The sequence below is a fragment of the Centruroides sculpturatus genome, unplaced genomic scaffold (assembly GCF_000671375.1).
Source record: "Centruroides sculpturatus isolate CEXI.00-Female unplaced genomic scaffold, Cexi_2.0 scaffold552, whole genome shotgun sequence".
Classification (NCBI taxonomy): domain Eukaryota; kingdom Metazoa; phylum Arthropoda; class Arachnida; order Scorpiones; family Buthidae; genus Centruroides; species Centruroides sculpturatus.
The window spans coordinates 398,157-413,136 of record NW_019384889.1 but is presented as its reverse complement, the minus strand read 5'-3'; the positions used below and the strand labels follow the sequence as shown (position 1 = coordinate 413,136).

General features: G+C 30.2%; 1 protein-coding gene across 1 annotated transcript in view; it reads right to left on the bottom strand.

Annotated features, from left to right (window-relative positions):
* Window positions 1-11,055: 11,055 nt before the first annotated feature.
* Window positions 11,056-14,980, bottom strand: part of LOC111631179 (probable glutamate receptor) — a 12,142-nt gene continuing 8,217 nt past the window's right edge. The window contains exons 5-9 of the mRNA XM_023375380.1: window positions 12,510-12,668; window positions 12,294-12,441; window positions 11,676-11,905; window positions 11,348-11,601; window positions 11,056-11,275 (exon numbers count right to left, since the gene is read on the bottom strand). Coding sequence (XP_023231148.1) covers window positions 11,056-11,275; window positions 11,348-11,601; window positions 11,676-11,905; window positions 12,294-12,441; window positions 12,510-12,668 — 1,011 coding nt within the window. The remainder of the gene's footprint in view (window positions 11,276-11,347; window positions 11,602-11,675; window positions 11,906-12,293; window positions 12,442-12,509; window positions 12,669-14,980) is intronic.

Here is a 14,980-nt window from a genome sequence, read left to right as displayed (position 1 = left end):
GAACGATTTGCATACATAATGTCTAAATATGTGATAAATCAGTACATTAGTAAATATGAAAAGCATAAATATATAACATCAATAGATTACCTTCGTTCATACACCATCGCTTATCCAATCCGGCACAAGCCCTTAAAAAAGTGCAAAATGAACGATTTGCATACATAATGTCTAAATATGTGATAAATCAGTACATTAGTAAATATGAAAAGCATAAATATATAACATCAATAGATTACCTTCGTTCATACACCATCGCTTATCCAATCCGGCACAAGCCCTTAAAAAAGTGCAAAATGAACGATTTGCATACATAATGTCTAAATATGTGATAAATCAGTACATTAGTAAATATGAAAAGCATAAATATATAACATCAATAGATTACCTTCGTTCATACACCATCGCTTATCCAATCCGGCACAAGCCCTTAAAAAAGTGCAAAATGAACGATTTGCATACATAATGTCTAAATATGTGATAAATCAGTACATTAGTAAATATGAAAAGCATAAATATATAACATCAATAGATTACCTTCGTTCATACACCATCGCTTATCCAATCCGGCACAAGCCCTTAAAAAAGTGCAAAATGAACGATTTGCATACATAATGTCTAAATATGTGATAAATCAGTACATTAGTAAATATGAAAAGCATAAATATATAACATCAATAGATTACCTTCGTTCATACACCATCGCTTATCCAATCCGGCACAAGCCCTTAAAAAAGTGCAAAATGAACGATTTGCATACATAATGTCTAAATATGTGATAAATCAGTACATTAGTAAATATGAAAAGCATAAATATATAACATCAATAGATTACCTTCGTTCATACACCATCGCTTATCCAATCCGGCACAAGCCCTTAAAAAAGTGCAAAATGAACGATTTGCATACATAATGTCTAAATATGTGATAAATCAGTACATTAGTAAATATGAAAAGCATAAATATATAACATCAATAGATTACCTTCGTTCATACACCATCGCTTATCCAATCCGGCACAAGCCCTTAAAAAAGTGCAAAATGAACGATTTGCATACATAATGTCTAAATATGTGATAAATCAGTACATTAGTAAATATGAAAAGCATAAATATATAACATCAATAGATTACCTTCGTTCATACACCATCGCTTATCCAATCCGAAAAAATTTTCAATTCAAAAAGGATATAAGCTACACGTAAGTCAAATTTACGGATATATAAAAAATTTTACGTGTATCTATGTATAAAAAGAAACATCTTTTTCAGAGTAAATCGCTTGTTTGAAGCAGGAATTGTTGAAAAATTGTTTCATTCAAAAGAAGAAAAACTTCAAAAGCCGTCTGAATTCCAACCATTATCTATCGAAGATATTAAAAGTCCTATGTTATTCATGGGCATTGGATATTTATTGTCTTTAGTATGCTTAACAATTGAAATAATATACAGAAAATTGGATAAATCTGTCAACTGCAATACTCTTTGTGAATTAAAAATTAAATGAAATTACATTATTAATATTCAACTTAATTAATGTTTCAGCACACATAATAAACCTTTATACCTTTATGAATACTTCAAGTCACTAGAATACTGAACTATAAATTCTCGTACCTATTGATATATATATATTATATATAAAAATAGAAGAAAATATTAATATATTCCAATTTTCAAAATGTACACGTAAACACACGTAATATATTTAAAATTTCATATTAACTATTTATTTACATAAAAATTTATATAAGGAGATTTTGTAATACGTAATTTGAATTAATAATAATAATAAATTAAAAAACCACTTTATACATTTCATTGCATTAAAGTGTACAATTTCATACGTTGTTGTAAATTTAAAGTATTGGAATTTGTTTCAGGTATTATACTCGATATTAACTTGTAATTTAATTAATGCAAATGTTATTATATACTCTATTGCAGTATTTTTCAACCTGTGGGTCGCGACTGCCAGGGGGTCGCAAAGCTTTACACGGGGGATCCTGGGTAAAAGAAAAAAATAAGTGTTTGTAGGTCCTACACTACAATAAAAAAAAATACAGTTACAGTGAGAAGGCTGTGCCTGTTTATTTTACAGTACAATTGATTTTTCGATCAATATTTAGGTCTCAATAGAAAGAAAATTAAATATGTAGTTTTTACAATCACTGATATAGTTTTAATATGGCCCTGGGGGTTCGCCAGAATTTTTTAATTTGTAAAGGGGTCGCATATTTAAGAAGGTTGAAAAACATTGCTCTATTGCATTGTGCTGAAAACGCAACTTGTAATGTATGGAAATAAATACTTACTTTTTAAGTTTACTGTATATTAAACTAAAAAGAGGTATGTAATATTCATTTTACATATTTCTTTCCTCTCTGTAAAATACAATATTATAATTTTGGATACTGTATAGAATGAAGATAATAAATAAAAACTGATATTAGAGATTAGAAAAAAATTTATTGTTTTAGGGTTTAAAAAAACATATCTATATAATTTAATCTATAATCGAGACGAGTTAATAACAATAATAACAATAGTAATAATCAGCGCAGAGCCAAAACGGTTAAGTGTTAAAAGTTGAAATTTGGTACACAGTTAGGGTACATCACAAGAACGCACACTAAGAAGAGATTTTTCGAAATTCCCCCGAGGGAGAGGGACAGGATTAAGGCCTCGGCAATGGAAGTGTTAAGTAACAGTGGCAGTGTTAACAATGGAAGTTTTAAGAATGGAACTGTCAACAATGGAAGTTTTAACAATGGGAGTGTTAAGAAAAAGCAAAGTGCAAGATTTACAGGCGCAGATGCGGTTTTTTGCATTTTTTTTATTGCGTTTTAATAGGGTACGTCACGAAAATATACACTAAGATAAGATTTTTCGAAATTCCACCAGCGGGGGTGAGGTTGTTAACACTGCTTCCTGTATGGAAGTGTCAACAATGAAAGTGTTAAGAGAATACGACAGGCAAGATTTACAGACACAGATGCAGTTTTTTCGTTTTTGAAGGAAATCGGACATTTTTTAACCCATCTAAAAACTCTTTAATTAGTCTGTAACGGACACTTTGTACATGTGCTTGGTCGAGTGGCCAGTGGCTCGTAGCTATTGTTCGTGGGATTATGACTAAACGCCCCTAAGGCAGAAGACCCTTAGCCACGGCAACGGAAGTCATTGCGAGAGTAACGCTGCGCGGTACGAGAGGAGCTGCAGGGTCAGTCACTTTGTGGTTTGGTCACTTGTTAGGACGTCGACAAGTGCGAGAAGCAAGAAGAACGAACGTATACCCCAGAATAGATTTGAACCTTGGAGTACGGACTCACCACTTTGAACTTGTGCCTGGCTAAGATTCCTGTTAGCCGTAACATAGTCTGGTAACAGGGGGACCTAATTCTTGCATTTTTTGAAAACGAGTAAGATTGACTATAACGTAATAATCTTAATTTTCGCTATCGTTACTTTTTGCTTGAGCAACGCTGGGCCTATCTGCTAGTTTAAATATAATTAATTAATAATGTAGAGAAGAGTAAACATTTGATAAATTGCTGGATGTAGTAAAAATTTTTTTTATTTAAATTTAACAATCAGAAGATAAGTAATTACAGGAAAAAATTTAAATTTTATTTGAATTAAATTTTATGTAAATGTAGCTAAAATTAAATTGTTGTGCATCGAAATCTCTTACTCTATTGTCTCCAAAATGTCGATATTTGAATTCCTTTGTATTAGAAATAAGGTACAGACCAAAGACGTGGTCTTATCTTAACTGAAGATGAAGTTGCAGGTAGAAATGTGTCAAATTGTGATTGTTTTCTTAGAACAAAAATTTAAATATAAAGTAAACGAACTGATTTATTTGTGTGACGTGTCAGGTTGGCATGTTACAGTTATATTACATTTTGTAAAATGTTTCGATTTTTTTATGATAGAATAATTATTATTACAATCACTATTATTAAATGAAATTACGATGGTTTTAGGTAGTATATAGATAATACTTGAAGGAAAAACTGAAGAATTAAAAACGTGTTTTAAATTTTAGTTTTCTGTTGCTACCGATGTTCACGTAAGGTACGGTCAGAAGTAGTGTAATTGTATTAATTATAAAATAAATGAGTATCTGTAAATATATAAAATTGATACTGGGTTTTCTCACATTAAATGCCAGACTGTAACCGAATCGTAACTTTGATAAAAGTACACATATTCTACCACATTCATCATTTAATACTACACAGAACAAGACAATTTGCAGAAAATCGTAAATTATATGTTTCTATCGGTTCTCATGCACAAAATTTTTGACGTTTTGAATATTCAAAAATTTGTACACAATATAAAAACATTGTGCAATTTAACAATACAACAACATATAAGAAACTGACAATAAATTTTTAAATTATGAAACGTCTTGTCTTAACAGTTCTGTGTTGAATATAACCTTTTTATATTTTCATAATTTAAAGTATTTACAACAAATATTTTAATTACTGTAGCTGTTTTTGTTTTATTTTCATTGTCAAAAATATAAAAATACATTTTTGTTTTAATGAAGAAAATTGAAATAACGTAAGAAATTATAAATCACATTTTAATCCGAAAAAAGATTAAGCAGATGACATGACTTGATAGCATATACAATATATGTTATGGACTAAATAATTAATACGCGCATTATGAATAATGCCTGGCTTTTATGAATAACAAATGACAAACCAAATCGAACCCTATAATTAATTTCAGGTTTTTAACACAATTTATTAGATTCAACGTTCAATGTGAATAGTGTTATCACCTCGTCCAGCAAAGTGACAATAATACACAGAGGAGTGCTCATCTGATATATGGAAGCCAATCAGCACTTGAACCTGAATTTCCATGTGTTTTGCACTTATCAGAGAACTTAAAATTTTGTGACCAATAGCTAAATTTGTTCAACATTTAAACTCTATCTTGTCTCATAAAAGGCTGTTTCTTCTTCGAAAACATTACGATCATGTAGCAATCACGAAGTGATTCAAATAAATTTTAAACAATCAATTATACGAAGAAATATTAGCAAAAAGTAACAACATTCAAAGTTTTACAAAAGTAGCATATTTGATAATGATGCAAAAAGTGAAACAGTAGATAATCAACGTTACATGTAAGTTAAGATAAGAAAATTAGCATTTACCTACATATAGCATTGTATATATCAAAGAATAACAAATTAATTGGGCCTATAATATAAGGGAATTGAATTAACCTATTTAAAATAACTATAATGATATTTTTTCTATCGAACAGATATAAAACATATGATTTGTTGTAATATAGGGACTTTTTTTCTAATTTCAGTTTGTCGAAATTCACGTTCAAAAGGAATAAAATCAAACAGATTATCTTATACAGCAGTTTTTTAAATAAATCGCATGTATTTTTTCTCTGTTTTGGTTTTGTATGTGGTTTGAGTGTACGTTTTAATCTGCCGTAATGTACATAATGAAGAAAGCTAAAATAGAACGAAATAAAACATAATTTTCTATATTTTGTATGTAACGTTTCAAATCACCTAGTAATACCTTAAAAATTTGTTATGCATTGGAAAAAATTGTGAGGTCAGAAAAGGTTAATAGGATTTTATGTGTGATTTTGTTCAGTTTAAATATGACAAATCGTCTTAAAATCACGATTCACACACGAAAATGTGTAAAGATTTTCGATTTCCTAATTGTTGAAAACCACTAATAATTGGAAAATTTGGAAAAATTCATATTACAAAGAAAAAATCAACGGGAGTTTATAAAACACTGGTTTACATTAGAAATAAGACGTTTTTTTCAATAGGTGTTTCAAGTTTTTCACAGGCCTTCTTGCCCAAGTGCTTGTCCACACTCCGATTATTCCACAGAGTTTATACTTAGATGTATATGTGTGAATCTGAAGACGAAAGCAATTAAGTCAATTCCTTAATGAATATTTCATTCCGAATCTAGTACTCACCCTAGTGAGATGACATAGCGAAATGCAAAATCCACACACATGTTATTTCTCCTGATTTCTTAATAGATAAGGCTGAAATATTCTGATATATTTGAACAAACATGTTCTCTATTTCTCCAAATGAACTCATTTGCTACATTTGTTTCGATCTACTCAACCAGTCAGAAATCCAGTAAAAAATTTATTTTTTATATGAAATAATTATTTCCATTTAACGCGAATCTAACATAAAAAATTTGCTGTGAAATAATTCCCGCGAAATAAAAACTACCCAAAAAGTATTTTTACAAAAAAGTATATACAAAATAAAAATAATTTAAAATAAATGCTTTTATTCGAAAAATATAAATGCAAGGATTGATATTTATTCATTTAAGAAGGCTTGAAATTTCACACATGTAGTCACATTGTTTACAAACTTTTTGACTTTTAGAACAGCTGGTATCAACTTTCCCAGGGGAATATTAGTTTGAAGCAGTAGGGGAGAAAACTTACCGTGTTTGTTCAAATATATCAGAATATTTTCAATTTTTATGCTATTAAAATACAGGGAAACCAAAAAAAGTTATGGAAAAAATTCTACTAAATAAAAAACAAAAAACCTGCTGATGTCATAAAAAACATGCAATAGTGTTTTAAAAAATTTTCCGAAAGTCAAATCTGTCAAATAGAAGTTTGCAACGATTTAATTAATTTGATAAAAAAAACTCCTATATAAAACAATAGTGCGATTAATTATGTAATTAATAAATTGTCGTAAAATATTTCCACGGCAAAAATAACTCATGAAATTCACACAGATTATAGATAACGATGTATATATGTTGATTCATACATTTTTTAAAAAGTTATATGTCAAAGCCCTTATTTATAAGGCCCATAACTCTTAGGGACTTTACCAATTTTTGATATTAATGTAATTAAACATAAAATAACTAAAATCTAAAAACAAAGGAAGAAAAGCTTTAATTTTGAAGAAAACGCTTCACAGTTTAACTTCCTTTGCTCCCCTCTCTGTGAAATCTGACACTGATGAGTCATTCTTTACACAGCTGGATGACCTTGAGAACAGCTGGTGTCAGATTTCTTGGAACATTCTCATAGACGTCACGGGAGGACAAGGGTTTAAAGTAGGGTGAATACTAGCTGGCCGTATATTTTAAAATATTTTTAAAAAATTCAAAATTTTCTTTCGATTTCCGACCCCCCGACTTAATTAACCCGTCGGCACGCGCGTGCTTTGTCAAATAGAAATTACGCGCACTCGGTCAATTAGGCACCAAATTAAAAAATTAATTAATAAAAATTTAGCGTCGAAAAACGGGTATTTTTACTTTAATCCAGTTTTACGATATGTTTGTAGTCGAATTTAGTCAAAAAACTTTAATTTTGTTATAATTTTATTAATGATTTTAATTTTTTTATATTAGAAGGTAATTAGCATAAATTACAAAGTGTCGTGTTTCATCTTCGCTCCTGTTCAAGTTTATAGTCCTAGATACGCGCCGANAACGGATCGATCAATTACAGTCGCGCATTATTTATTATGGCGGCGCGACCCGATTTAATTACTTTTTCGTTTCAGATGTTAATTAGAGAGTGCTATTTTAATGTAATTTTAGACATAGTATATGTTTATTATAATTAATAAATTTATATAAGAATAATATATATTACTGACTGTAGTTTAATGCTTACTTGGCGCAATGTAACGGTAAAATATATAAAGCAAATTAATGCAAATTTTTTTATATTTACTAATATACAGTAAATGCTTGACTACGATTAAATCCTCGATTTATACGTTTTCTCTACTATCTAACAGTATAAAATACTTGTTGTAAAAATATAGAATTTTTATTTAAATAATAAAAATTTTATTTTTTTTAAATTTATTTAAATAAAAAAATTAATATTTTTTAAAATTTGATTTGTAAATGCAAAAACTATACTTATAAAATATCAACTCACTATAAATAATTTCAACTTTCGTTTATTGACATCAGATTTGTTAAATTTCACGAAATTGTGTTATTTTTCAACTCTATTATTTATACTCTGGAAAATAATAGACTCTAGTAAGTCTTACTAGAGTCTATTATATATACTTATTAGTCCTCCACTGTGAAAAACAACAAACTGCTGATCGCTCTATTACTTTGTTTTCAAAAATTTCCTACTCTGTCAACTGAGGGTCAAATGGTTAACAGATTGTTTACTTCAACTAAGAGAAATGTGATGGTGTCATAAAACTTTATAAAATGATTAAAAATACCAATGAAAGAAATTAAATTATTTCCGGTCAAATTTCAGTTTTTTAGAAGTTATTTGCTTTATAATAACGCGATTATAAGCGAAGAAGCGCGAGCCGTAGCTGCAGCTATTTTTAGTAACAGCGACTGGCGGGAAATTTGAAAATTGAAATCCGAGATCACGCGCGCCATAGTGCCGATTCGGCACCAATAATTAAATAAAAATAATGAGACGCTTTAAGCAAAAAGTGAATTGCGCATCGTAAATTGAAGAAAAATTAAACAGGTAATAATTTTTTCAGATTTTTCCCACAATTAGAATTTTTACACGAACTAATTAAAAATCGATTAGTGCCTAATCGGCACTAGGCACGTGCTGACAGGTTAAACTTATACATAATAAAATCTATTAATTAAAAAAATTAAAAAACTATTGGAGGTCGTTTTTGACATCAGAAAGTAGCTTCAAATAACTTTACCAAAGTAAAATCCGTTCATTACAACTTTAGAACAGTTAATTAAATTTGATGAAAAAATCGCATTAAAAACAATTAAGCTTAAATCGCGCGTCATTAAAGGTTTATTAAAATCGCGATAAAATTGTTTCGCGCGGGTAAAAATTTTTAAAAAATTTGGAGACAAAAACATTCCAAAAAAAAAAAAAAAGTTTTCGGGACAAAAAAACCGAGGTTTCTGTAACGCTATAGAACTTGCCCGAGAAATCTCGGGCTGAGGGCTTAAGGTGTTGGACTATGCCCGAAATAATTCGGGATATGTACTGCGCAGCGTCACGCGCAGCCGGTGTTATCTCGGGTTATGGGCTTAAGGGGTACATTATTACTAAGTTCACACCACAAATCTTGACTTTATCCACTTGCAGCAATTAATTCAGTTTGTTTGACAGCCGTTATAAATTTTATGAGGTAGAAAAAGTAACATTACTGAAGAGAAAGAGGCAATAAATTAGACGAGACATTCGATTTTTGACAATTAACATAAACAACACCCAGACACAAATCAAACTTAGAACACGTTGCATCATACATAGCATTAGTCAGCTCTCCCAAAAAGATGAAGAAAAAGGGCATGGACACATCTTCCAGGCAGGCATCAACTGCAGACATCAACAGTGAACATCAGACCCGTCCGCCATTTCGTTTGTCACTACCCTTGCCTTTTAGTTAATATCACTCGCTCTCTGCCAGGAGCGAAAAAAAGTTGTGGAGCGTGGTCTCTGTCCAGGCAAAAAAAAAAGGTTGTTACCCCTTAGCTGCATCTACCCCTTAATGATGCTGCATTGACCCCTGGGGTCCATATAGACCACTTTGGCGACTCCTGTTTTAGACTATTTGTAAGCTATCTCTCTCAGGATGTTAAGAAGAGTATAACGTGTATCGATTGCTTTCTATAAGTTTGTCGCAAATAGATCTTTGTAACTTACAACCCGCTATTATTATATTTAGCGATAACTGTGAAACTTTATGTATTCTAGTTTTAAGTGAATATTAAGTTTATTATTTTGCTAAAAACCTGTCTATTAATCTGAAATCGACTAACTCATATTTTCCCATCTCCCACTCCACTTGACAACGAGAGCGAGTGTTAGGAACTCGTGCAGAGTAAGTGTTAACGAGGGATCGTCCCCTGAATTTCCAGCTGCTCACATATATCAATGTAAAGCGACACTACAAAAAATATTAACACAAGTTTGATAAACTTCATAGATTATATGAATATGAATAATTTGTATAATGAATATCGAAATAACAAACTTTTTCATGCAAATTATTTTACAATTTTTTCACGCTATCTCTCTGATAATGAGGTAGTTGGTAAATGTATTCTGATGCTATATGTTAGTGTTTACAAGCCTTTAATAAATAAATAATATATTAATTTTTCGAGTTTCTTTTCTAATTTTTTTTTGTGTTCTCTTTCCTCACCTTTGCATTCAGACACTGCTAACGAAAACGGAGTGACAAACGAAAATAGAAACATAAACGCGATCTTTCCGTTTGATTGGTCAAATAGAAATCCACCATTACATAACGAAGTATATCTGACCAGGTTAGATCTCACCTACAGCCATATTGTATCAAAAGGCGTTTACATTCAATATAGAATTTGTTTTAAATACCATAGTCGTGTCTCGAGCTAATTTTTTATTTATTTACTTATAGATACACTTTTTAATAAGAAAAAGAAACTATAAAAATATATAGGCCTAATAAATTTAAAAAGTTTTTTAAATCTTTTTTCAATGTTAATAAAACTAGTGAGAAGTTGTTCGTAGGCTGTAGGATATTACATGTGCAACTTAACAGAAAATTCCTTAAAAATTTTAACATNTTGTAAATATAATACATAGAAAAAAATCGTTACAGTTCAAATAATGACTTGATCATAATTCTATTTTCAGCTATTATAAATGTAGTATGAAAACAAACCACAAATAAAACTTATGTATATTAGTTTTCTTTTAGTTCAAATATAGCATTGGTATTTATATTAAATTGAAATTTAAAAAACCCAGAACGAGTTTCTTAAGTTACCTTCTATTGGCGATATCTAAAATGATGATTAATTTTTAATTTTTTTATATTATTTTAATTATGAAATGGCAAAATAACTAACTTTGAGTAGTAAAGAAAGCTTTTGTAGCATTGTAAACAGCAATAATAAGTAAATTCGTGATAAAGTTTAACCATACTGGAGAGACACATAACTCACTTCATTTCTGTACATCGTGACGTTTTAGGTGCCAAAATTTGCTAAGATAAATCGTCTAACAAAAAAGCTCTTTTTTAAAATTAATGAAGGTTATCGTGAGTCAGAGTTTTAGTCACTTTATCGTATATTATTTCCATTGTTAAACCGACAATGCACAACAGATATCCAATTACCATAAGTAACAAAGGACTTTTAATATCTTCGACTGATAATGGTTGGAATTCAGACGGCTCTTGAAATTCTTCAACTTGTAATGGTAACAATTTTTCAGCAATTCCTGCTTCAAACAAGCGAATGACTCTGAAAAAAAAATGTTTGTTTTTATATAAAAGTAAACGTCAATTATGTTTTATAATTGTAAATTCGTCTTACGTCTTGCTTATATCGTTCTTGAATGGAAAACCTTTACGGATTGGATAAGCGATTATGTATGTATGTAAAGAATCTGTGGATATTATATATTTATGCCTTTCTACTTTACTGATAAACTGATTTAACACATAAGTAGACATTATAAATGCAAATCGTTCATTCTGCATTTTATTCATTGCTTGTGGAACAGTCATCAAGTTATTATTGGACAAAATGTGTTCCTTTAAAATTTTGGTATTTTCTGACTCAGATTCCTACAATACAGAATACTATATTTAATATTGAAAAATTGTAAAGTATAATTCCTGAACATTTTGAACATACTTACTAACATATATTTCCAAGAAGCAAGTCCTTCAAAGGTTCCGCATGAATATTTACCGTTGCGAACGAAGTTAGCGAGTTCTTCAAAATCTCTTGGATAGGACTCAGTTAAAGGACACGTCATAAAAGACATTAACGCTCCGCTGTAACCGGTTATCAGGACAACAATCGATAACCACCAAATTCCTATCATTATTCTGGATGCCAGACCTTTCAACTTTTCTATACCTAATCCTAATTGACATTCATGAAAATAAATGCTTTAAATTATATATAAATGGTTTGCTGTATATTAGTTAATATGACGATTTTAGTCTCTGTAATCCAAAAGTATTCTTGGTAGACAAATCTCACAGCAGTCTTATTGGCAAATTAAATTTATTTTGTAAAGACTACATCAAATGCATTTCGGGCTGGTCTAATATTTTCCAGTCCCTCTTCAGTGAATAACCGCTGGTGGTAATTACAATGATATTTCCATGGGTAGGGGTGGTAAACTTTGTACACATTTGTGAGATTTGTCTACCAAGAATACTTTTGGATTACAGAGACTAAAATCGTCATATTAAAAAATAAATGCTATTAATAAACTATAAAATGTAACAACAGTAGTACATTTTACCTTGACCACAACACGTGGAAAATAGGTTCCAAAAAATCTGACGAAGTGTCCAGCATTCTCTATTTTTCGCACTGATAAAATCTTTCTGAAGAATTAAATGCAGGAACAGTCCAAAAATAAATGCACTTGTAAACAGAGCGATCCATATCTAATTAAATAGATAATACAGTTTGAACTCTTACGTAATATTAATTAACACGTGTTATAGTGACTTACTTCCATGGAAAAAGGCTTTGTAATAGCATTCCAATCAGAAAATTTTCCTGGACCTTTTATGAAAAAAGTTATTTGATAAAATGAAAATGCAGGCGTAAAGTGCATGGCAGAAAAGCGATCGTAAGTAATTCCTATTGGAACGAAAGCCACATCCGCTTCCTAAATTGATAAAATTTATTATGAAAGTCAAATTCATACTAAATTTACTTTTAAATTTTAATAGATTTCACAATATTGCTTACAACAGTAGTTATTAATCAGTGTTTCAGGAAAAAATATTTTTAAAGTTTTTATTCAAATTTATTTATATTGCTATATTCTACACAATTTTAACTTATGCTATTCTATTTTGTATTATATTGTTCTAAGATGTTTGTGTTTTATTTAATTAAAGTTCATTAGTTTATTACTTCTTTCTTTTCTCAGAAAAAAAAACAAAGTTGCTTATCAATTTTTCATTGTATTGATGCTAATGCTCCGTGTAATAAAAAAAATATAGCCTATATAAATGGTATTTTGCCGCTTCAGAAAAGTAAAAAAGTAATGGCTTAAAGTTAGTAATGATTTATTGACCACAGAACAATTAAACTTTTTCTGTTGATTTCTTGTATTTTTGTAGAAACAAGAACACGTGTACTGTACTGCTACTCGATGAAAACTTAATTAAAATGTAAAATATTATACTTTAATTTTCAAAACAAAATGTCAGTTAACAGCAATATGTTAATATGTAATTTATACACAATTTAGTAATTATAATATGTACAAACTGGAAAATACATTTTAAAAAATATAATAATACTTTATCAATAAACGATAAAATTTTTACGACTTAATTTTTATTACAAATATTCAGTTCAATAAACAAGAATATTTTTAATAAAAAACGAGATTTTGAAATTTTTTTCGTAAGAGTGATCACATGAATAGTGCTTAGCAAATAAACAAATAAAAATAAAACACCTTAGTTTGTTGCTGAAAAAAATATATAATTGAAAACAAACGTTTTCCGCCCGATTAATATAACAAACGTTTTCCGCCCGATAGGCATAATATAAATAAACCTACTCTCAGCCCACTAAGTATACCTGCACAGTGCATGGATCCTTATCTATATAGAATGGCAGCATTTTAAACGCCGATAAGAAGAGCTTATTTATATTGTGATAGAATCTTTGACAGGAATAATGAAATTGATAGGATATTGCAAGTAGCCCAGACCCTAGGTTACAAGAAAAACAATATTGTAGGATTACTCAAGAAATATGAAATAACAAAGAGAAAAAAGACTTAAACACCGTTCTCAATAGACGCTTCAAGTTCACATATAATAGTAATTTAAATAGAATTATGAAAGAAGTTGCTAATAGGAAACAAAAATAAATGGTTTTAAAAAGAGTTCCAAATTTATATAAGATGTTGAGAAATGATAAAGATAGAATAAAAACTCTACCCCTCATTCCTTTCCTCGTTTTCATCCGTTCACGTGGATGATAACCTCGAATGATAATTGGTCGTAAATCCGAAGATATAGGCGAAGTTCAGCCGAATTCGGGGAGATCGTCAACAGATTCCAGAGTATTCAGACAAAATCCATATCAGCTCCTAAAGGCTAACGCCCCTATGCTATGAGCAAATACAGTATACAAAAGGCTTACTTCCATCAACATAAATATTCTCAGTTAAGTTGATCTCTCCATGAACAGAAGGCAGAGAACTCCAGGAGAGAAGTAAATACGTCACATACAGAGGAAAAGAAGAACAACTAACAGGTTGTATGTTTTAATATGAAATTGTGAGCTGTCTCTCTCGACATGTATTTTAAGTTGAATTCATTTGTAACTCCATTATTGTATAGTTTATTATATATATACAGTAAAACTTGTCTATGGCGACCACCCACGGTTCCTTCAAAAAATGGTCTTTTAGACAGGTGGTCGTCCAATACAGTTGGTGCTGTAATACTGTATTTCCGTACATATTTTGCGCACTTTTTAGCCATTTCTACTAAGAAAAACTCGAGGTGAGCAAATATAAGCAAATTTTTTCAACGATAGTGCTATATTGGTATTGTATTTTATTCTTATCGGATAACTCGATTTACGGGAGTCGTCGTGATTTTATAAGACAGATTTAATACCAATATTTTAAAGATTAATACAATACAGTTGTCTTTTGATAATCCGACAGGTATGGGACCAAAGGTGTGTCAGATTACCAAAAGTGTCCGGATTACCGAAAATAGTTACATATTTCGCATTGTTTTGCTAGCAGTAACTTACGATATTCTTTACTCCAACTGTTCGAACAGAACTGCTCACATAAAACACACGAAATGTGTGTCATCGAGTAAGAATTGGATGGGGAGATTCACATCGCGACATGCTTCTGTGCAAGCAGACACGTAACGGGGACGGGTACCATGACGGGAGGTGCGTCGGACTACTGAGCATGTCGGATTAAAAAACGTC